The sequence below is a fragment of the Eublepharis macularius genome, chromosome 11 (genome assembly GCF_028583425.1).
Source record: "Eublepharis macularius isolate TG4126 chromosome 11, MPM_Emac_v1.0, whole genome shotgun sequence".
NCBI classification, from domain to species: domain Eukaryota; kingdom Metazoa; phylum Chordata; class Lepidosauria; order Squamata; family Eublepharidae; genus Eublepharis; species Eublepharis macularius.
In genome coordinates this window covers 62,756,008-62,778,745 of record NC_072800.1, presented here as the reverse complement: position 1 = coordinate 62,778,745, position 22,738 = coordinate 62,756,008, and the positions used below count along the sequence as shown (strand labels likewise).

The following is a 22,738-nucleotide window of genomic DNA, read 5'->3' as shown; positions in this document are numbered from 1 at the left end:
GAGGTGGACTGACTGCTACAGTAATGAAGATATACTTTCTTTTCTTTGATGAATACCTGCCTTGTTGTGTTACCATGCAGTTTTGTTTGAAATATCTTTTGGGATTTGATTCTGAGGGTAAACAAAACATTTCTATGAAGTTGCAAGCGTTGATGCTTTCTTCTCCCTTGACTGTGTATTTACATGGGAATTCTCAGCACTTGCAGTTTACTTAGAGTGTGGTGGACTGATAACTTCTGGTTCTCTGCAGCAGACAGACAATTGGTATAATAGTTTGCCATGACCAGAATATTTAATCCTTTCATAGCTAAGGCAAAGAGCTTTGTCTGATTGGAACGGAGCTAGCTATAACAGCGCATTATTCTGGAATGGATTCCTACAGTACGTATTGGGCATCAAATTTATTCAGTGGTGTGCAGTCAAGAAGAAACCAAGAAGAAGATACTTATGAAGTTGAATCTCGTGTGCCATTACCAAATCCTTTTCCTTTCCCTGATCAGTTGGATGAAAATAATTCTGTAGTTATAAATACTACAATTCTTCATTTTAGTCACAAGAAAAATGGACACAGATTAAGAGTTGTTTCTAAAATTTCTTTGCCCACTCCCCCTTATTCAGTAAGTATAATAGAACTTGGAGAAATTTTCATCTCTTCTCTTACACAGCTGCTATTGATAGTAAAGCGTTAATGCTAACCTCAATATTGATTTTTAACGCAAATGCAGTTTATTTTCTAAAATAATTGCCAATTTTATTGCATTAACAACCTTATACAGTGGAATTGAATTTATAGTAAGTTAATGTTATAAATTAACACAGATGTAATGTATTTTAGGTACTTATATTATTCTGGTAGTAAGAATTGTTTAAAACTGAAATAGAAGTTTGGGGTGGGGGCTCAGCTGGTTTATTAAACCATTACATTTATTCCTAATATTATTATGTTAAGGGCCATTATCAGCGCTAAATTCATGCTTCTGCTTGTTCACTTTATTGATAATAGTACTTTTTATTTGATCTGATTTATCACCGGATTTTTAATTTTCTGCTGTAGCAATACTAACTTGCTAAATGCCAATTCATTGTTGTTTGAGTGTGATAAATAATGGCTAACTAAGGTTACTTTTTAAAGGTATCTTGAGCATACATCTAGATGAACTGGTGTGCAAAAGTATATTTTGTACAATGCTCCATTTATGATAGACTTTGAGAGCAATCCTAAACAGATCTACTCAGGATCTTACTCCAATCTGTTCAATGGGACTTACTATCAGGATAGTGTTCTCTTAGGCCTGAACTGTTAATGTAGATGGTGGCCATGCAGTTTCTCCATTTGCAGAAGAGGGGACTGCAGTCTCTGCTCATTCCCCTTTCCACTGAAGACCTTCATTTTACCCCATGCTCTTCTGTTTCTGAGGGTCCAGGAACTTGGGGTGGCTCAGTGGACTTCAGCAGGAGGATGGTTGAATATACACCAAGATTGTTTATCCAAAGAGAGGAAAGATCTTGATTTTTATTTACTTGTTGGATGGGAGTGGGCTATGTTGTTCTGTCTTGGCTTACTTGAAACCTGTGGCTCTACTGAATGAAGTGAATCTCTGGCAATTTATACATGTATGATGGTGGTGTTGTCTTCAAATTGCCTGGATAACTTTCTTACCTCCCTAGTGGCTATGGAAGTTAGAAGTATTTCATGAGTACAGAAATCTGCATTCAGCCCGTTTGTATCCTTCTAGATTTCTGGATTGGGAGTAACTCCAACCAGGAAAGCCAGGGTGTTGAATGTGGGAGTTCTACATATGTAATCATATGTGGAGCTACTCCAAATTAATTGTATTTAAATCCAGGGGCTTAGATTGAAGTAATTCTGCATAGGACTGAACTGTAGCCCCCCCTCCACCCCCAATACAGAGTCTTCTGCTTTCGGTCCATGAAAACCTGCTTCCATGCATTGTTTGCACTGTTTGCTGTTTGTTTGCTTGATCTGTCATCTGTAGGGAAATACAAAAGCTAACCACATCACATTTTATTTTTATTTATTTATTTTCAATTTCTATTCCACCCTCCCAACACCGGCAGGCTCAGGGCGGATTACATTCATAGACTTTAAAAATTTTCACAATTGAATATCACAATGAGTGCAATATAAATATTTAAAAACATAAGCAGCATAAAATAGTTTGACATCATTAATATTAAAATAATGGACAGTGAAAAAATGTTTTACTTAATAATGTATTACACTGTGAAGAAGATAGTATAGAAAATGCATAATTTGTGACTGTAGTACAAACATCTGCTAGTTCTAAAAACAAGGGTGTGGATTCTTTTTATATCCTGCTGTTAAACAAATACGTGCTGTCATTTTGTAATTTGAGTGCCACATGAAATGTCAGCAGACTTAGCTGTGCCACTCCCTGCCCCCGGAGTACGAACACCTTCTGGTTTTGGTGACTATTCCCTCTTAGAGAAGCTGCCGAGGGTTCCTTCCCTTGCCCTTTTTAAGAAGGCTGGGAAACCCTTTTTATTTTGCAAGTCTACCTTAGATGGTTTCTGTTGGTTTGTATTTAGCTTGTTATAAGATTGTATCGTAGGTTTGGTTATCCTCTGACCTTTGATCACAGTTTTACATTTCTTATAGATATGTGCACACACAGATATTGACCTATATCCATCAGCAGTTTCAAAGATGTAAGAACACGTACATTTCTAGGTGGTTTCCAGCAATTCAGTGGCCTGCAGAGTGAGGAGGTAGTCAGCATAAATTGACACCATCTTCTTTAAAAAATGCCCTGGAGTATTCTTTAAGTGCCCTGAAGTCTTTGAAATTTATGTTGGTATACAGGTCACTGTCTTGCATATTGTGTGTTGTTTTATTTTAGCATAGCAAAAAGCACTTATATTTCTCATGAGGTAAGGTTATCAATTGAGACATGCAGAGTGCCACACTGCTTTTCTTCTCTAGTACTTAGAACCTTTCATGAGAAATATGCAGTAAGGGAGAATATCCAAATAAGCGCTACAAAGTATACATTTCATGGGAAAATGAGCCTGTCATGAACTGACATAAACTAGGAAGTCTCAGAGTTCCGGCATTTGGACACGGATATGATCATGTGACTCATTGTATTACAGTTTGCAGATATTTGCTTATCTTGTTAGCTGTATTTAATAAAAAGGCATCCATCAACTTTAATAAAGAAATTTCCGTAACACTAACAGTTTCAGTGTGAGGCTTCGAAAACATGCACTTTAAACTTCATAAAATCATCATATTTTAATTTAATTCTCTTATCTTGTAGCTTGAACATGCTAAAGCTACTCAGACAGAACTGATGCGAGAGTCCTTTAAACGGGAACAAGAAGCCACAGAATTACTCAAAGTTCAGGAGGATTTACAAGAGCGACTGGATGAAGAGGTTAAAACTAGACAGCAGTTGGCATTGGAACTTGGCAGAGCAGAGAGTGAGTAATGGTTCTCCTGTCATGTGGAGCTTTAAAGGCATTACAAGTCACTTCATTATGTCAACATGAATCCTTGTCAGTGTTTCTCATAGTTTGGGATCAAATATCCTTTTTCCCATTAATTGAAGAAAGGAGGTTACAAGTAACTAGAACGGAAAATTAATTCAAATCCTTTTGAAGAGAGAAAGAAACTTTGTGTCAGTTTAGGGAGTATACTAATGTTGAGAGTTGGGGTACTTCAGAGATATGCAGTAAACCATCTATCCCCTTTTCCTTTAACCTATGCAAAACAAGAGGCTGAAATTATTTCATTTGAATCATTTCATTTCATTCCTTTGTAATAGGCAGCACTGTTTTCCTGAGCTGTTCATGAGTTTTCCATGTTCATGATGAATGCAATCTATTGATAATTTAAGTGGGTGGCAGATTCATAGAGAATTCTTTAGATTTTGTTTTTGATCACTTGATTATGTTCAATTTGCTCTCGTTTATCAGAAAAGTTAAAAGGTTACAAGCAGGGGTCATATCGTAGAAAAAGAGCTGGAGGAACTCATTAGCATAACTCATTAGCATAACTCATCAGCATATGCCACGCTTCTTGCCATCAACGGAAGTGTGTCATTAGTATAACTGATATGCATATGCCACACCCCCTGACATCACCTATTCTGGCTGTTTTGGACCCAATCCTGGCCATTCAGGGCCAAAATTGGGCCCAAAATGGCAAAAAGGGCCTGAAAATGGCTGAAAAGGGGCCCAAAATGGTCAGGATCGGGTCACTGATGAGCAGGAGAGTGAACCACCACTCATCAGAGGTCCGATCTGGGCTGTTTCAGCCCCAATCCAGGCCAAAACGGGCCCAAAATGGCTTAGAGTCAGGTGGGCAGGGCCACCTGTCATGTGACCTCTTTGGGGAACTGCCAGAACTGCATTCCTGTGCGTTCCCCCTCGAAATGAGCCCTGGTTACAAGGTCACATGAAGGAGGAGTAATGTGTTCTGTACTTAGAATCTGTGAAACCTATGTAACAGCTAGTTATGGCAGCTGACATCCTATTAGCAATGCTCTGCTCTTCCAATAGAATTGTGACACACTGCAGAATAGGATTTAAATGCATGTTGCTTTGAACAATTCAGTTTCCTCAGCAAGACACAAAATAAAATATGCGAAGAGGAGGCCCTTTAACTTAGCTGGGAAGGCTCCCAGTGCACTGCTGCTTTGGAGGCTTAATCAGATCACGTCAGCGTCAACAGTTGGTGCAGGATCATCCATCATTTATTCTATTATGCTGCCATTGGGTGGTCTATGGCTGCTCAGCTGCTAACTGGGTAACAGTGGTGTGGAAGGAGATGATGGGTGAGCCTGCATCTGTTGCTGATGCTGGCCAGGGCTGAGCTGAACTCTTAGGCTACTCCACCTGCACCAAGGCAGCCAGTCAGTCTGAAGTCAAGTGGCTTCTACATGGGGGCTGTCTGTATTGGACCCCCTGGTGGCACTACAGGAGACAAGCGAGCTTGTTCTTGTTGTTACTACCAGCCAAGTCTTGACTTGGAGTGGCTGAGTAGTTCACCTGCGTAGTTCCCAGGTAGTAGTTGTCCTGCAGTCTGCAGGTGGCCGAGCCCAGACTCCTCTGGAGTAAGGCCCTAGGCTTTGCTGGATAGACAGGATGATGCAGATGGAGCTTGGAGCTGAAGGCAGGGACCTGGAGCACAGGGCTTGTGCCTAGCGGACTATTTGATCCAGCAAGGCAACTTGCTTAAGTCTCAGACTAAAAAAGCAGGGTGTTGATCTGGCTTAGCTGCACTTACTGGCAGGTGTTGAAGCTCTTGAGGCTGCACTATGTTCTGTCCAGAATCCTGAGAGGAAGTACCAGTCTCAGCACTCTGCTCTGGATCTACAGGAAGGTAACGCACAGACAGTCTGGCACTTGGCTTCCTTCGTGCCATCTCAGCCTGGGCCTTCCATCACTGCCTTTCCTGCAGAGTGGGAGAGGGTCCTGGGGGATTATGGGCCTGGATCCGCATCCTGCCTTGCAGATTCCTAGTGGTTATCTCAGAAGCTGGTGGCAAGGGCTCATTTGCAGGTCCTGGCAGAGTGGCCTCTGGTGCTGCTGAAGCAAGATCAGCAGGTCTTCATGCCCTCATCATGCCCTCCCTGATCCTGCTGGTCCTCCTGGTTCCCTGGCCTTGACTCTTTAGGCTCTTCCTCTGAGCCCTCAAAGTCAGGGAGTGTCATAACACCAGCTGAGCCAGACAAATGGATTGAAAAGGAGTCTCTCACTCAGACCCGCTGGTTGTTATTTTCTAATGACCATCAAGTAGTTTGCTAATACTCTCTTGGGCAATTGTTATAAAAGGCTAGTGCCATGTAAAAGCTAAAAAGATTTGAATCATAGCCCTTCTCACATGCAGTTCTACTCCTAATATTACAGCAGCCAACACCCTTTTTAATTTGATGTTTTCATCTCAGTTTTTACAAAGGACACACATAAATCACAGTGATTACAGTCTGTCCGTTTTTGCAGTGTTGCTGTATATTATGCACAAATAAAAGTGCTCATATCTTGATATTCATATAGGTAGGACCAGGGCTTTTTTTCTGGGAAAAGAGGTGGTGGAACTCCTCATTATCACATGTACGCACGCGAAGCACGAGCGCGCACTCCCAGAAATGCGTGATGATGTCACTTCCGGAAGTGATGCTTCTTCCCGGGACCCAGCACAATGCATCACAACAAGATAAAAGTTAATAAGTGAAATCTTCCATTCCCTTTCCCAAACATTTCATTTCTTTGGAATCATATTTTAAAATACGCAAGAAGGAGGGGGCCTCTAAAAATCCAAAATCCATCTGGCAAATCTAAATTCTAACAGATTCCCTCTGCCAGCATAGAAAAAAATTCTAAAACTGTTTCTCAAAATTCCAGAGTCTGAAATTCCTAATCTAATGAATATTGAATTTTCAAATTTTCAGGGAGGGTTTTGCTTTACTGGAGCAATTCAAAATTAGATACTCAACTTTAGCTGCATTAGAGTTATACTTAGTTTAAAATGGCTTTTTTTGTTGTTGCCTGCCAACTCTACCTTACCAATGGCTAAGCTGTTGTGACATTGTGAAATGCTCATAAATATTCCAATGTCCCACACAAACAATATTCATAAAAACTTCCTTAACACGCATATGTCCACTGGAATTTCAGTGATGTTAATCAGCTGAGGGTGGGGAGAACCATTTGAGTTACAGCTATTAAGACCTATACGCTGATGAATATATTGATGAAAGCCTTCTGTGACTTGGACACAGCTATCCATTCCTAGCATAAAACTGGAATAACCATAACTGATATATTTAACTAACACAGAACCAATCTGCATTCAAAAGTTGTGGGAACCATAACAATGTCAACTTCAGTCAACAAAAGAATGAAAGCAACACACACAGAGAGAGCCTCACCCACCCCCATGAAAAGAAAGCAGAATGAACTCAAAGCAGCTAAAGCCTCCTCTCCAAAGCCTACCCCAGCAGCTATGCTTGCTCTCTCTCTCTCTCTCTCTCTCTCTCTCTCTCTCTCTCTCTCTCTCTCTCTCTCTCTCTCTCACTCACTCACTCACTCACTCACTCACGAATGAAAAAAGCAGAATGAACTCAAAGCAGCTAAAGCCTCCTCTCCAAAGCCTACCCCAGCAGCTATGCTTGCTCTCTCTCTCTCTCACTCACTCACGAATGAAAAAAGCAGAATGAACTCAAAGCAGCTAAAGCCTTCTCTGCAAAGCTGACCCCAGCCGCTCTGCTTACACTCGCTCTCGCTCTCACTCACGAACAAAAAAAGCAGAATGAACTCAAATCAGCTAAGCATCCTCTGCAGGGCTGAAGGAGGAAGGAATCACGTGAGCAGATTCTACAGCTTCCAGAACGGCGTTCTGGAGCGTTCCTCTTAAAAAAAAAGCCCTGGGTAGGACCGTGTACAGTGGCTGTTTTAAACAAATCTTTTCCTAGGACCATTCTTCCTCCTTTCTGTTTGCAGTATCCTTACACCATCTAAGCTGTAGTCCAGTGTTCCACTCACACTATATAGAGAAGAGAGTAATTATGAAGAGATGTTATACAAGCATGGGTAAGTTGGCAGAGCAAGCTGAACTTCCCACCCTTGGGAGTTACAGGATACCTGGCTGTCAGCCTGTTTAACATATCCTTGTGCAGCTTATTCAGTCAAAATTCTTTATATATGTATATGATAGACACTACCTTTCACACAAACTTCCACCCACCCTAAACCTCCCTTCAAAGGTTTGCGGCTTCCCAGGCAAGTAAAGGCTGGTCACCACATGCCACTTGGCTAGCTGCTACTTTAGCAAGCAGAGAGCCTTGATCCAAATCTTCATAGTCCCCTCCCTATGGGGGAAAGGGAACTTAGAGTTTATTTTCCCTAATACGCTTCCACCATTTACTTAAAGTTAGTCCATTTAACCTGACCAAAGTGCTTGAGGTCTCTGTGTGTGATATTTTCCCTCAGCCAGTGACTTCAAGCCAACGAGGATTAAACAAAACAAAAAGAAACTTTATTTACAAGATGGAACATAGAAGTGAATGGTTTTAAACTCCTAAACAGGGAATGTTTCAGTGAAACATAACAGATTTGTAATCAGCTAGCAAATATCTTTGCTGCCTTATCTCAGCAGTGTCCAAAACCCTTCGTTCAGCTTCTCACTCCCCATCAGACTGCAGCTGTCCCTGACTCAGCGTTCCACCCCCTCTCATTAGTTGGTTTCTCAGGATAGGCAAAACTGGAGCCAGTCCGGTCCGTCACAGTCCTGTATAATGCTGTTTTCTACATACTTAGTGACTTGCTTAGTTTTCAGCTAGTGTGTGTAATAAATTAATGTATAAACATTCATAACACTATCAGTAATGTGTTTGGTTTATATAAGTGGTGATTGTGCGCACACACACACACATTTATTTCTCAGATCCTCCTAACCTTTCCTGTTTTAACACAGCACCATATATTGCTGCTACTCAGCTTGTGATTTTCTAGAACATTTCTCAGAATCCTTAATCTTTTTGCCATAAATAATGTCTCTTTAACAGTTAAAGTTATTACATTGACTTCCTACAGAGTGTAGCTCTAGACCACAGGAAACAGTTTCTGGGAAAGGCAATATTAATGTGCAGAGGAATTGTAACATGCACTACCCCCTCTATAGCCTAGGGCTTTTTTGTGCATGGGAAGGGGATCCATCAAGCAAATAGGGAAGGTGAATTTAGCCAATATGCAAGTTACAAGGTTACTCTTTGAAATAGCAAATTATAAAGAACAGTTTTGTTAATGGGTTTGTTATTGTTTTCTTAAAAACATTTCTTTAAAGTTGCAACTTTTCTTATTTGGACCAGTGCTACACGTATTACTGACTTGTAGATTTTACTGTTAAAGCACTTATACCAAGGATCACAACTTGATTAAAGTATATTATTGTTTTGCTATGTCAGATTTTTTGTTATATAGGCAAAAACGAGGGCCAGGTTCTAGAGAAACATACATCCTGTTCTGTGCCCTGAACATTACTTCCTTGTAACAAAAAGTGTACTTGTGCAACTAAATTTATTTTCAAAAGCAGTTTGTCAGGGAATCAGCTGTTCAAAGAAAAAAATAATTCCATGGGCTTGAATAGGCTCTATGTATGTGCCTGAAGTAATTCTTTGGAATCCAGCCAAATACTAGAATTCTGATTCATCTAATTCCATTTAGAAGAGTTCTAAGTGGAATTAGAGCAGTAGGGAATAAAGTGGAGGGTAGGTGGGGGGCATCTTATGATACTGGAAAACCTGGAATGTTTAGCTCATACTTGGTGGCAGGACAGCTTATAAACTTCTTTAAGTTTGTATTCTCTTTAAGATGCCTATGCTTGCAACAACAACAAAAAAGCATGACTGCCTAAGTTCCATGGGTTGCTTGTATCTGCGTATGTTTCAAAATTTGCATGTCTATATATCTTCACTTATCACATTCCTTTACATTTAGGTGACTGCTTTCATTGAAATGTTCTTCTCTTCCTTCTCATTTGTTCAGCTATGAAACAATCAACTTTTAACTTGTGAAGACTTGTTGAAATAACTTGTAGTGATGTATGTGCTCTAACCATGAAGTTCATAAATGAATAACTCATGTGCTAGAAAAAAATCAGTACTTCAGAAATATGTTGACATAATTCAAGATAATGATGTATTAAAAAGTGTCAGGTGAACATAACTTTAAAAATAGACAAGTTTTTGGCAAGCATTACAAGCTGCTGGTAAATCATCCATTGCAATAATAACAGATTCAGCGTCCATGTATTAGTTATTGTCCCTTTGAGAACACTGCATTTCCCAAAGCCCAGCAAATCTCTGGTATTGTTAAGTAAAAGGATTGTATCATTCTTTTTAACAACAACAACAACAACATTTGATTTATACACCACCCTTCAGGACAACTTAATGTCCATTCAGAGCACTTTACAATGTATGTTATTATTATCCCCACAATAACCACCCTGTGAGGTGGGTGGGGCTGAGAGAACTGGAAGAGTGTGACTGACCCAAGATCACCCAGCAGGCTTCAAGTGGAGGAGTGCAATTGCAAAATGTTAATTAAATCTGTTCAAAAAAAAATTCTGAGCAAAGGGATAAGTAGAGTGCATACTGTGATTCAACTGATTTCTACCAGAGTTTCTGTATGACCAAAATATTTTACACATAATTACTAGAATAAAAATTAAACTCATCAACCTGTGACCTTTTTGCAAATAAATTAAGAGTCCCCATATTAAATGAATTTGTTAGTGTGAATGTATGCCTACTAACATCCTACAGCTCTGTTTTAAGAATCTGATATTATTAGATTCTTTTTGGATAACAATCTTGTTAGTTTTCTCTCTCATATACTTATACAGTTATAATTTTTCATGTGCACATACATGCGCTTCTCAGGGAGTGATCATGACTCATGAGCCCACTTTAGACTTGTACATATTTGCCCATTCCCATGCCCTCACTGATGAGAGCAGTGTACATGGGAAAAGAATGACCAATTAAACCCTGTTTTATGAAATAAATTATAACAGACACCGTTTGGTCATTTATCAGTAAATTGTAACTGTGCTCACTGCCCTGAGTCCGTCTGACGGGGAGGGCGGTCTAGAAATGTAATGTAATGTAATAAATAAATAAAGTTGACATGAAACAGTGCAATGAATCACTATCTTAGCACTTTTATACAAGAAAGAAAGATAGCTCCAATTACTGAAAAATAACAACTTGGATTTGATCCTACAAAACATATTACACCAATAGTTGCTGAAAGGAAGTTACTATAGCCAAATGTTAATTCTAAGAGAAATTCAGATTTTCCTATTTGTATTTTGATGTCAGCATGCTGTTCATGGCCGTGGGCTTGTTGGATTTGAAACTACTTACCTGAGAATTCAAAATTTGTAAATGTCATCTTCTGGAAACTTAGTGGTGGGAAGGAACAACTTACCTCTTGAATATTTTCATAAAATGAGCAAGTAAATGCATCATACATTCTTTTCCTTGGGATTAAATACTGGTGTGCTGCAGAAAGGCATTATGTCAGCTTTTGCCAAACATACATAAGCACATCATTATGTGTCTATATTTTTGTGTCTTATAGAATTATAGAATCATAGGGTTGGAAGGTACCTCTAACGTCATCTAGTCCAACCCCCTGCACAATGCAGGAAATTCACAACAACCCACCGCCCCTACTGCCCCAGTGACCCCTGCTCTATTGCCCAGAAGATGGCAAAACACCTCCAGGATCCCTAGCCAAACTGGCCTGCAGAAAATTGCTACCTGACCCCAAGGTGGCGATCAGCATTATCCCAGGCATGTAAGAAGGGCCACGAGAACTAAGCACTGATGTAACCCATTCTCCCCTCCCCCTCATAATCTGCCCAGGTTCACAGAATCAGCATTGATGTCAGATAGCCATCTAGCCTCTGCTTAAAAGCACCAAAGGAGAGCCCGCCACCTCCCGAGGAAGCCTGTTCCACTAAGGGACTGGTCTAACTGTCAGGAAGTTCTTTCTGATGTTTAGCCGAAAACTCTTTTGATTTAATTTCAAGCCATTGGTTCTGGACTGACCCTCTGGGGCAGCGGAAAACAACTATGCGCCATCCTCAATATGACAGCCCTTCAAGTACTTGAAGATGATTATCTTATCACCTCTCAGTCGCCTCCTCTCCAGGCTAAACATTCTGAGTTCCTTCAACTTTTCCTCATAGGACTTGGTCTCCAGCCCCCTTACCATCTTCGTTGTCCTCCTCTGGACACATTCCAGCTTGTCTATATCTTTCTTAAATTGTGGTGTCCAAAACTGAAGACAGTACTCTAGGTGAGGTCTAACCAGAGCAGAATAGAGCAATACCATCACTTCTCATGATCTGGACACTATGCTTCTGTTGATACAGCCCAAAACTGCATTTGCCTTTTTAGCTACCATATCACACTGCTGACTCATGTTCAGTGTATGGTCTACTAAGACCCCTAGATCCTTTTCGCACATACTACTGCCAAGACAAGTCTCTCCCATCCTATAATTATGCATTTGATTTTTCCTTCCTAACTGCAGAACTTCTGCATTTATCTCTGTTGAAATTCATTTTATTTGTTTTAGCCCAGTTTTCCAGCCTGTCGAGATCATCCTGTATCCTTACTCTATCTTCGACCGTATTTGCTACCCGTCCCAATTTAGTATCATTCGCAGATTTAATAAGCATTCCCTTATTAAATTTGGCCCAATCTGGGCCATTTCAGCCCCAATCCAGGTTGAAACAGGCCCCAAATGGCCGAGAGTCAGGTGGGCGGGGCCACCTGACATGTGATCTCTTTGGGGAACTGCCAGAACTGCATTCCTATGTGTTCCCCCTCAAAATGAGCCCTGCATACAGTGTTAAATTATCATTGTGCTATAACAATCCTTTGCAATTGGCTTGTCCACAAAGGAAAACCCAGTAGTACTGCTGTAGCTCCGTATCCAACGATCTGTGTGAGTGCAGCCTCTTTTTTTTTTACTTGAGACAAAGCTTTTCAGCTGAGAATGCCACTTTTGTCATTCACAGTCATGTTAACTTGTTCTAGGAACAAGTTTCCAATTTTTTTTCTGCTGTAATTTTGAAATACCTACTTAAAATGACCGTGCTTGATTAATCATTTGTGTTCTTCTTATAGGTCTTATTGATGGTTATGCAGACGAAAAATCGCTTCTGGAAAAGCAAATCCAGGAAAAAATAGATGTAATTGGCCATCTTGAGCAAGATCTCCTTTGTACAGGTAACAAATTACAGGAACTAGAGGCTGAGAGGCACCAGTTTCAAGAAGAAAAGGAGTTACTCTTCAGACAAAAGGATGCTATGAAAGCTGATGCAGGACCAATAGAACAACGTATGTATTTGCAAACAGTCTTTCAAGTGTGTGTTCTGGTTTTACTTTGTAATATATAGTAACTCTTCATTGATGTCCATAGAATTGTAGAGGTGGGAGTGACAGGGTCGTCAAGGCCAGCTGCTTTCTACGTGTCTCAAAGTAGTCCAAATAATCGAGATCAGAGTGTGCCACAGGCAGTGTGTCAGTGCACCACAGTTTCAGATGACTTGGGCAATGGGGGCAAGATTCAGAAACCTCTGAACTCCAAGTGAGATAGCTGGTAAAATCTGGAGAAAAAAAACCCTTTCCAAACCCCAAATGTGTCAGTCTGCCTTGAGTATAAGTAAAGGAGTCCTGCTCATCCAACTTTGCTTTCCTTTTCATATCTCACCCTGAGCAATGTGAGCGGGCTAACAATTTCCAAATTTATCTATTTTTATATCTAAGGATAGAACCTGGTTCGTCCTAAATATTATTCCAGAGATATATTTATTCTGGGTTTTTTGAATGTGAAATAAAGTCTCTGTCAGGTATTTACTTTTTAACTTAAGTATCTGAAGTGGACATCAAGTGTAGTGCGTTTTTTTTCTTTTCCTTGCTTCAAGGTGCTCAGCATTTTACCTCATAATATCCACTAGAGAAATATTTGCCCAAGGTCACCCAAAGAACTTCATAGCTGAACTAGTGCTTAAAACTTGAGTTTCCTTTACCCAGACCAAATATTTTAACTATAGCACCACAGAATTAAACTCTTGTCTTGGTGTTTTAGCTGAAAAGCTTTATACTCAAGTATAATTAGAGATATCTCGATATTCATAGGAAAGATGTTCAGGAGTCATGAAGGAAAATTATATGTGTCTCAACTTTGAGGTGGATACTCTGTAGGAAAAACACAAAGGTTTTTTTGTTAATGTTTAACAAATGAATTTTTACTTCATAAAGCAAATTGCCGTTTTAATCTTGTTTCAGTAAAAAAAAAATCTCTTTTTGAAAGGGTAATATATGCCAAAGATGTTTAAAAAGCAATATAATCTCAGTAACTGGACTGTAAGTAGCTTGTGAAATGTTGCCTTTTAAACAAAAATAATGCAGAAGCTGGAATGATCATAGTAGCCACCTATACATTACTTTTGAATAGATATTTATTATTATTATTATTTCTGTTTCACAATAACCTTACGATCATTAGTTTCTGTAGCAGGAACATTATTCTGAATTTATAATAGAATGTTTATGATGTGGTTTGACTGTTCACTATCCAGAAGAAATGTAAGTTTGCCTTCAAAAGTAGGAAAATAACATAACTATCATACTTAATAGATTAATGACACGTTTCTTACTTTATCAGCCATTTGCACTGAACTCCATTCTATCTTCAGCTTCATTCTTCTCATACAGTATTACACCTTGAGAAAACTAGAGATGGCATGTGAATTACTTTTGCTTTTTTTGTTTTCTGTTCTCCTAGGCCTAGTAGATGCTGCAGTCGATGCAGCTTCCCAAGCAGGTGTGTTTGTATATTGCATGGCCAATCTTTCATTGGGTGGCAGATTTTTATTACTTATTTATTAATCATGGTCTTTTCTTTGGGCTTTCAGCTTACTAACACAACTTTAATGTTTACTGGCCTGCAGCTTTCATATCGTATTTCGTGCTCACAACTTTTCTTTTTGATAACAATTGCTCACAATTTCTAAGTACACTCCATTAGTAACTGTTTTTAAGCAGATCCACTTAACCATCATCTTAGTCATTAATGATTTGTGAGTTGAGGTGGTGTTAGTTTACAGTAACCTTTTGTTTTGCTTTTAAGCTGCAAATATATCAGTTTGTAATAACTTTGCCAAATATACTTCTATATTGACATATGATGTTCAGTAAGCATGATGTAAGATGATGGTACCCAAAATACCTGTATTGTGCAATGCAAGAAAATGGCCAATATCTGGTGACTTTTTTCTTTTCCCCCTGTATGTACCAAAGACCCTGATCCCTCAATCTATTAATCTGTAAATTAGCAAAGGGCTTTTGTTTGCAGCCTGTGTATCAATTGTACATTGAAGATTATTCAGTTATGATATATTGTGAATCACTTAACTTTGGCATTCCTTCTGATTATTTATGTTAAACAATATGTTCATTTTGGTGCCACTTCTGATGTAGTACAAATGTCTCCATATGCATCGTCATTATGTGGAAGGAGTCTGCAATGTGCCTTACTTCTACGCCATTGTAGCTCAGCTCCTGAGAAGCATGGTGCTGACATAGGAAGTTGACACTGGTTCTTTTGATAGTGACTTTTGAACATCCTTTATTACTGGAATGGGAAGGAGACATGTTCTAGAGTTTCCTGTGCTGCTGATATAATGGAAGAACAAATTCTAAGTTCTTTCCTAGACAATTTAAATATTTTTAAAGGGGGGTGGGGTGGAGGGATGAATGGCATGTTGAGTGAACACAGCACCCTTAAAAGAACACTCTAGTTGCAGGTAAGAATTTCCTTCTGTGTTCTTTCTGTAACTCACCAGGTGAAGGTCTATGGTATTTTGCTTTAAATGTATGAATGTGCCTCTTGTTGGAAAAAGTATGTTGGGACTAGATCAGTCTTATTGGATGAGAAGATAGTTGGGTTTTAATGCCATCATACATTTTCCCTAGTAATAAATTAAATATATGCACTTACTATTTGGTGTCATGCATCTTCATAATGTTCTATGTGGATAGTTAATTAAATCAGTGTGAGTTATAAAGGAAGTCATTAATACCTTTATATGGCATCTTTTTATTACAATAAAAAGAAATCACATTATTCTGATCTGGTAAAACCCAAATCTATTTCCATCCTTTGTATTCAAACATGGACACACAGTCTTTGGGGGTAGTTTTATTGTGATAAACTGACTAACTTTGCATATCTAAAAACAATTGTTGCCTTTATAAAACAGAGTTGCTGGCGGAGACAGAAAAACTTATGAAGGAAAAAATAGAAGTGCAACGGCAAGCTGAAAAAGAATATGACTATCTTCAGAAACAGGTGAAGGCACTGGAAACTGATATAGAGGAGCAGGTCAACCAGTTTTTGGAACTTGAGCAAGAAAAGAATGCAGAATTAATGGATCTAAGGCAGCAGAACCAAGCTTTAGAGAAACAGCTTGAGAAAACCAAAAAGTTTCTAGATGTAAGTAAGAGAGTAATTCTTTATCTTACGGAATTGCAAATCCAATCTAGCCTTTTAAGACACAATAAAAAGTTAAAGAAAAAAAGACAACAAGCAGGTATTCTGTTAATGTTAACCCTGTACATGAAAAAGGATACTTTCCATTGCATTCTAAGTAGCAATGAAATTACTTTTTAAAAACATTCTGCATATTGACAACATAAACATTTGGTAAATGAATTAAAAATGGACCAAATTTCAGAATATAGAATTAGAGAAATTCAGCCTAGAAAATTGTCTGTCTTTTTGCATTTCTGGAACAAACATCAGAGGTCAATTAACAATATTACAAAGATGTAATTTTCCTGAACAAATGGAGTATCTATTATGGCTTGCCAATATTAGAGTAGGATGTTTCTGTATTTATCAAAGTGTAACTAATCTAAATTTGATTTTATTTCTGAAGCCACCAAAAAGACCTGTAGTACAACCAAAAATTCAGGTTAATTAATAATTAACACCAGTTGTGGGGTAAAAAAAAAACAGAAAAAAATAGTTTATGACTTTGCTGTATGATGAGCATTAACTTTTCTTTTTAGATTGGCCTCTATTGCCTTTTAGAAAAATGTGTATGTCATTACTTCTGTCACAGATGAGTAGACAAGGAGAGGGTTGCCTGGTATCTGTAGACTTCTTGTTTCCTAGTGCCTGAATCACATTTTAATAGTAACACAAATGAGACATCACCAGTTTTGAGAAAGTACTATAGGCAATTTGTTTACATGCCACACAGAGTGCTGTCACAAATTACTTTGATAATATACCGCAGAAATGATCCAATATAGTTTTTCCTGCTTGACAGGATAAGTTGGTTACAGTAGATTTAATACATCACAGAGCTCCCTGCTATTTACCCACAACAGATATATTTAATAATAGACTAAAGCAAGACACCGTTCTTTAATAATTTTTACATTTTGTCAAAATAAGTTTGCTTTAAGAAATGTAAAGGATATAAGAAATATAATATATGTTTTAGGAACAGGCAATTGACAGGGAACATGAGAGGGATGTATTCCAACAGGAGATACAGAAGCTTGAGCACCAGCTTAAGATTCCACAAAGATTTCAGCCTGTCAATGAACACCAAAACAAAGAGGTAAGATACTGAAGTACTACTATTTGTATTTCTCATGAATACAAAAAGTAATGATTGGAATGCTGTAAAATACTTATAATGTATATAAGGCAGATATTGAATACTACAATAAAACAACAGTAAGAACAGGGAGAGGAAATATTACGAAAAGTGGCCCCAGTAGTAAACCCTTCCAAAATTAATCAAGTTAGCTGCTAATAGTGTTATGTTGTCGTCAGTCTTCCGTGCAGTCCCATGTTGGGAACTGCACAGGCGCAGGCCAGCCACAGAGAAAAATGTTCACGCTCTCAAACTATAGGGGGCGCTCCACCTGTTCAATGCACATGCATGCGAGTTTTCCCGCTGAATGCAATGTTGCCGGGTGGAGCGGCCCCATATCTCTCAGTTCCTTTTTCATTGATGCTGAGAAAGGTTCTTCTCTTGTCCGTTCTTTATATTTGATCTTACAACATTCTTCACTTCTTCTTGTACGTTGTCTACAAGCTTTATAGAGATAAGTATGTTGAGCCTCCCAGCTCAAGGCAGCAATGTGGAGATGCCTTTGGCGGATTCAGACAGGTCGGCAGCCAAGTCATCTGCTGAGCACAAACTCAACCCCTGATCTTTTTCGGATCCAAAGGCCCATACACCGGATCCAATGAGGAATCCTGCTTGTCCCAGGCATCTACACCTGACTGAATGCTGAAATGCACGGTGTTGGCTGTTCAAGACCATTGGGTTGAATGAACAGTAATAGAAAAGAAAAAGAAATGTAATGTGAAAACTGCAAAGTACTGCTCACCAGACAGATCTGAGCATGTGCATCGGAACCACTTGCAAAAAAGGCAAAAACAGACAAACACGTTAAAAGACCAGCTTCCACTTCATCGCATCATTGGCACCATCAGTCTCCCTCTTCAGCACCCTTGCTGATTGATGAGGAGGAGATCATAACTGCTCCATCTACTCCTTCACCTCCACCTGCTCCCACTTTTCACCCTGAAGCAGAGGATGTCAGTCCAACAGAAGAACTACATTCCAACTTTACCGCTTAGATCAGGGGTTGAGTTTGTGTTTGGCAGATGACTTGGCTGCCGACCTGTCTGAATCCGTCAAAGCCATCTCCCACATTGCTGCCTTGAGTTGGGAGGCCCGACATACTTATTTCTATAAAGCTTGTAGATGAAGGACAAGAAGAACCAAAGAATGTTGTAAGATTGAAAACAAAGATTCAACTCAGTTGGTTCCACCAGCATCGGTTCCAACCTTTCCGGTTCCAACAATCTCCACTCTGATGGCAAGTGCACCCATCCAACTACCAACACAAGAGGCAGTCCAACAACAACCTACTCAACCTTTTCCACAGACGTGGAATCTACCATCGATTTCACCAACTGCACCTCCTCCTGCATCTACGCCTTGGCCATTGGGCTCCATCTATCCACCACAGATGACAGACTGGCAAGAATTCCTGTCTATGCTTGCTTCTGCATGGAATATCTCTGTTCTGACCTCGTCAGTTCCAGCAGAGACGTCGATTCTGTTCCGCAAACTTAGAACTTGATCCTCGACTCCCTCGGATTCTGAGGAAGGGGAAGAAGTGGTCTCCCATTCAGATGCCTCATCTGAACTTGCATCGACCCCCTGAGGAAGTGGTCAGAGAGGTAGCCTCATCATCTCCCATTATTGATTTCTGTCTGTTCTCCAAACAGATGTTGAGGATGGTGAGAGCTCTAGAATTGGATGTCACCACAGCGACACTCAAATCAAAGAGTAAGGTTCTCCAGGCTTTTTACTCAGACTCACCAGCATCCGTGGCCTTCCCTGCTGTCGAAGACCTTTTGGACATTTTGCATGGCATCTGGGAAATACCACCATCCATACCTGCCACTTCTGGAAAAATTGAGAATTATTATAACAACAGGATTGTGCTTTCCTCTTCAATCATACCCACCCTTCATCTCTTGTGGCTGAGGAGATCCAATCAAAATACTGTTATGGATCCCACTTTTCCCCTGTGGACAGAGAGGGATGCAAGCTTGATGCTCTGGGAAGAAAGATATATTCCTCTGCAGCTCTTAACTTCTGAATAGCAAGAACTAACACACCAGGGCGCCTCCACAAACAAACAAGCTAAACCAACTACAAATCCAAGGAGGCAGAACTAGAAATATAATGAATTTTAAATTTTTATCAATTTTTTTTCAAAACTATTTAAAGTGCAAAGTGTAAGTCATACAAAATTCTATACAAAAGTCATAATATACAATCACAATAATAACAGTCAGTCGATCACATTACAATACAATAACATTATTGTGATTGTATATTATGACTTCTGTATAGAATTTTGTATGACTTGCACTTTGCACTTTAGATAGTTTTGAAAAAATTTTGATAAAAATTTAAAATTCATTATATTTTTAGTTCTGCCTCCTTGGATTTGTAGTTGGCTTAACTTCTGAATAGCCAACTATCAAGCTATAATGGGCCCCTACAACCTGTTCCTGTGGGAATGTCTTTCCAATTATGTCCAAGATCTACCCAAGGAGAAAAAGGCATTTGTGAGAGTACTACATGGTGAGGCCACAAGACTGGCCAAACAACAGATGTGGGAGGGTAAACATGCAGCCAACTGCTCTGCAAGGTCCACGGCTTCTTCTGTTTTTTTACATCATTCTTGGCTACGTTCCACTGCCTTATCACAAGATAAGCACAATAAAATTGAGTACTTCCTATTTGAGGGTACCTCCCTCTTTTCTGAAAAGACTGATGACTCTCTTCTTCAAATGAGAACAAATCATCAGACTGCCCATTACCTAGGGGTCATTGTCCCTCCTCAACAGCAAGAACTATCCAAGTATTGATACCAGAGTCATCAACCCTACCAGCAAACCTCTACAAGGTATCCATATCAGTCTTATCAACACCAAAGAAGCTACCTCTCCTACCATTGATCCAGAGGGAAATGGTCTGTCAAAGTGAGACCCAAATAGCTTCAACCTCAGTCTTCAAAGTCCTCTCAAGGACAGAAACCACTCTTCTGATTGACCATTCCATAATTGGCAAAACCTTTTTGGACAGATTGGCTCCTTTTCAGTCAAATTGGGACATGATTACCAATGATTCCTGGGTGCTTAAAGTTGTGGCCCAGGGTTACAATCTGTTTTTTGGATTTACCCTCTTTATTCCCACCAGGGAGTGTTTCAGCCTGTTCTGTTCAGGAGCTCTACCCTGCAGTCATTGAGTTACTGTCCAAAGGAGCCATTCAAAAGTTTCTTAGGGAGAGTGCTTCCTGGGTTTTTTCTCAAGGTACTTTTTTGTGGACAAGATGGATGGTGGAGTCAGTCCTGGCTTAGATCTCTGTGGTTTAAATATGTTAATTAAAGTTGAAATGTTCCAAATGTTAACCCTATCCAGTGTCATACAGTATTTTGAACAAGGTAGTTATCAGGTATGCTGTAATAGATCTTAAGGATGCATACGTTTACATTGCTATACACCCTGAACATAGAATATACTTCAGGTTCTCATACCAAGGGTAAATCTTCCAGTACACTGCCCGCCTCTTTGGGTTATCCTCAGCCCCACATGTGTTTACTAAGTGCATGGACAATGTGGTAGCCTTTCTCAGGTCTAAGGGGTGTTCCATCTACCCCTACCTAGAAGGTTGGCTCCTTGTTGCCTGCTCAAAAGACCTGCTCCTAGAGCTCATTGACATCATCATACAAACGTTGTTTTGGGGCCTCATCAGTAAAAGGAAGAAATCTTCCCTCTTACCCACTCAAACTATCCAATTCATAGGGGTTAGAATTGGTATGGTAGGGAGAGTCCTCCTGCCTTTGGATAGGGCAGTGTCACTCTGCTCCCTTGCTACCTGTTTCCAGTCTAGCCGATTTCAGTCAGCCTTGTCCATTCAGAAGCTGTTAGGATTGATGGCAGCTATTACCAGTGTTGTTCCAGTTACATGTTTCTATATGAGACCCTTATAGAACTGGTTCATCAGACACTTCAACCTAGTTACACACCCGCAACAAAAGAGATCAGGTACACATGAATGATACGACCGCACTTTACTACCTGAATAAGCAAAGGCAATGGGTTGTGCAGAACAATGTCTTCCCACAAGTGATACACATAACAGGCACAGTGAAAGACAGGGTAATCTCTAAGCAGGGTAATCAAACCACACCACGAACGGTCAATCAACAACAACTACATACATCCCACATTCCAGAAGTGAGGATTCCCAGAATTGGATCTCTTTGCAACTTCCAACACCAAGTCTAGAACTTTTTGCTTCCTGGCAGAGACAGACCCCAGCTCCCTAGGAGATGCCTTCCAAATCTCCTGGCATCAAGGTCTATTCTGCGCCTTTCCTCCAACACCACTAATACCTAAGGTGTTGTGCAGAATCCGTCACTTCCAAACACACTGCATCTTTATCATGTCTTTCTGGTCACACCAAGATTGGCTTCTGATTTATACACTTACCGGAGGTTCTGGACCTCATCCACAGAAGCCAGATCATCTGTCACAACGTATCTACCCTCATGCTCACAGCATGGTTCCTATTCACCAGATCTCCTTCTGGAGGGAGGTGGCCCAAATTATACTGAATGCTTGCAACGCTTCCACAAGATCCTCCTATGTACACAAGTGGAACCACTTCGCTTCCTGGATAGCGGACACCACATATTTCTTCTTTTCACATCCACTGACCCTCATTTTTGAGTATTTGTTATCACTCTTGAAACAGGCTAGCTGCCTCTTCAATCAAGTTCCACTTGGCAACCATTTCTGCATTTCATGAGATGATAGATGGCAAGACATTTTTCTAACACATCTTAAGCAATTTCTCAGGGGAGTAATTAATACCTTCCCCCCAGGATGTCCCCAGTACTAGCACAACTCACTGGCTCACTGCGCCCTCTCCTGACTTTCCTGGAAGATAGCCTCTGTTAGAAGGATTGGGGAGTTAGCTGCTCTCTGCACAGATCTCCCCTTCATGCATTTTTCCCCAGAAAAAGTAATTCTGTACCCAAGTTTGGAACTCCTCCCCAAGATAGTGTCTAGGTTCCAGCTACAGCAAAGGATTATCCTACCTGTAATATTTCCCAGTCTGACCTCAGAATCCAAATGTTCCCTTCACAAATTAAATATGAAGAGAGCTTTATTATATTACTTACACAGAACTAAGCCCTTCAGAAATACCAAGGCTCTTTTTGTCTATTATGCAGGCCCACGTAAGGGCCTTCCCACTGCTAAACAATCTTTTTCTGTGTGGATAGTGGCAGCCATTAGAATGTGCTACACTCAAGCCAAGATACCTTGCCCAGTGACGATTAAGGTTCACTCTACCAGAGTGCAATCCATCATCGGCTAAGCTTCCTTTCTCCAGGGAACTCCTCTACAAGACATCTATCAAGCCACCAGTTGGTCCTTGGCAGACACCTTCATCCAACAGTACTGAGTAGACATTCATGCCAAGAAGAGAATGCCATCCTTCATTCACTATTCAACTAGACAAGTCACACCCACCCTCCATTTTATACT

General features: G+C 39.9%; 1 protein-coding gene across 5 annotated transcripts in view; it reads left to right on the top strand.

Moving 5' to 3' along the window:
- The window catches only part of AKAP9 (A-kinase anchoring protein 9), a 142,514-nt gene that overhangs the window by 76,501 nt on the left and 43,275 nt on the right, over nt 1-22,738 (top strand). For 3 of the 5 annotated variants that reach the window (XM_054991883.1, XM_054991882.1, XM_054991880.1), the window contains 5 exons: nt 3,303-3,465; nt 12,693-12,905; nt 14,356-14,394; nt 15,833-16,065; nt 17,084-17,203. In XM_054991883.1, coding sequence (XP_054847858.1) covers nt 3,303-3,465; nt 12,693-12,905; nt 14,356-14,394; nt 15,833-16,065; nt 17,084-17,203 — 768 coding nt within the window. Of the gene's footprint in view, nt 1-283; nt 618-3,302; nt 3,466-12,692; nt 12,906-14,355; nt 14,395-15,832; nt 16,066-17,083; nt 17,204-22,738 lie in introns of those variants that run through there. The other 2 variants (XM_054991884.1, XM_054991881.1) reach the window with 2 other exon arrangements.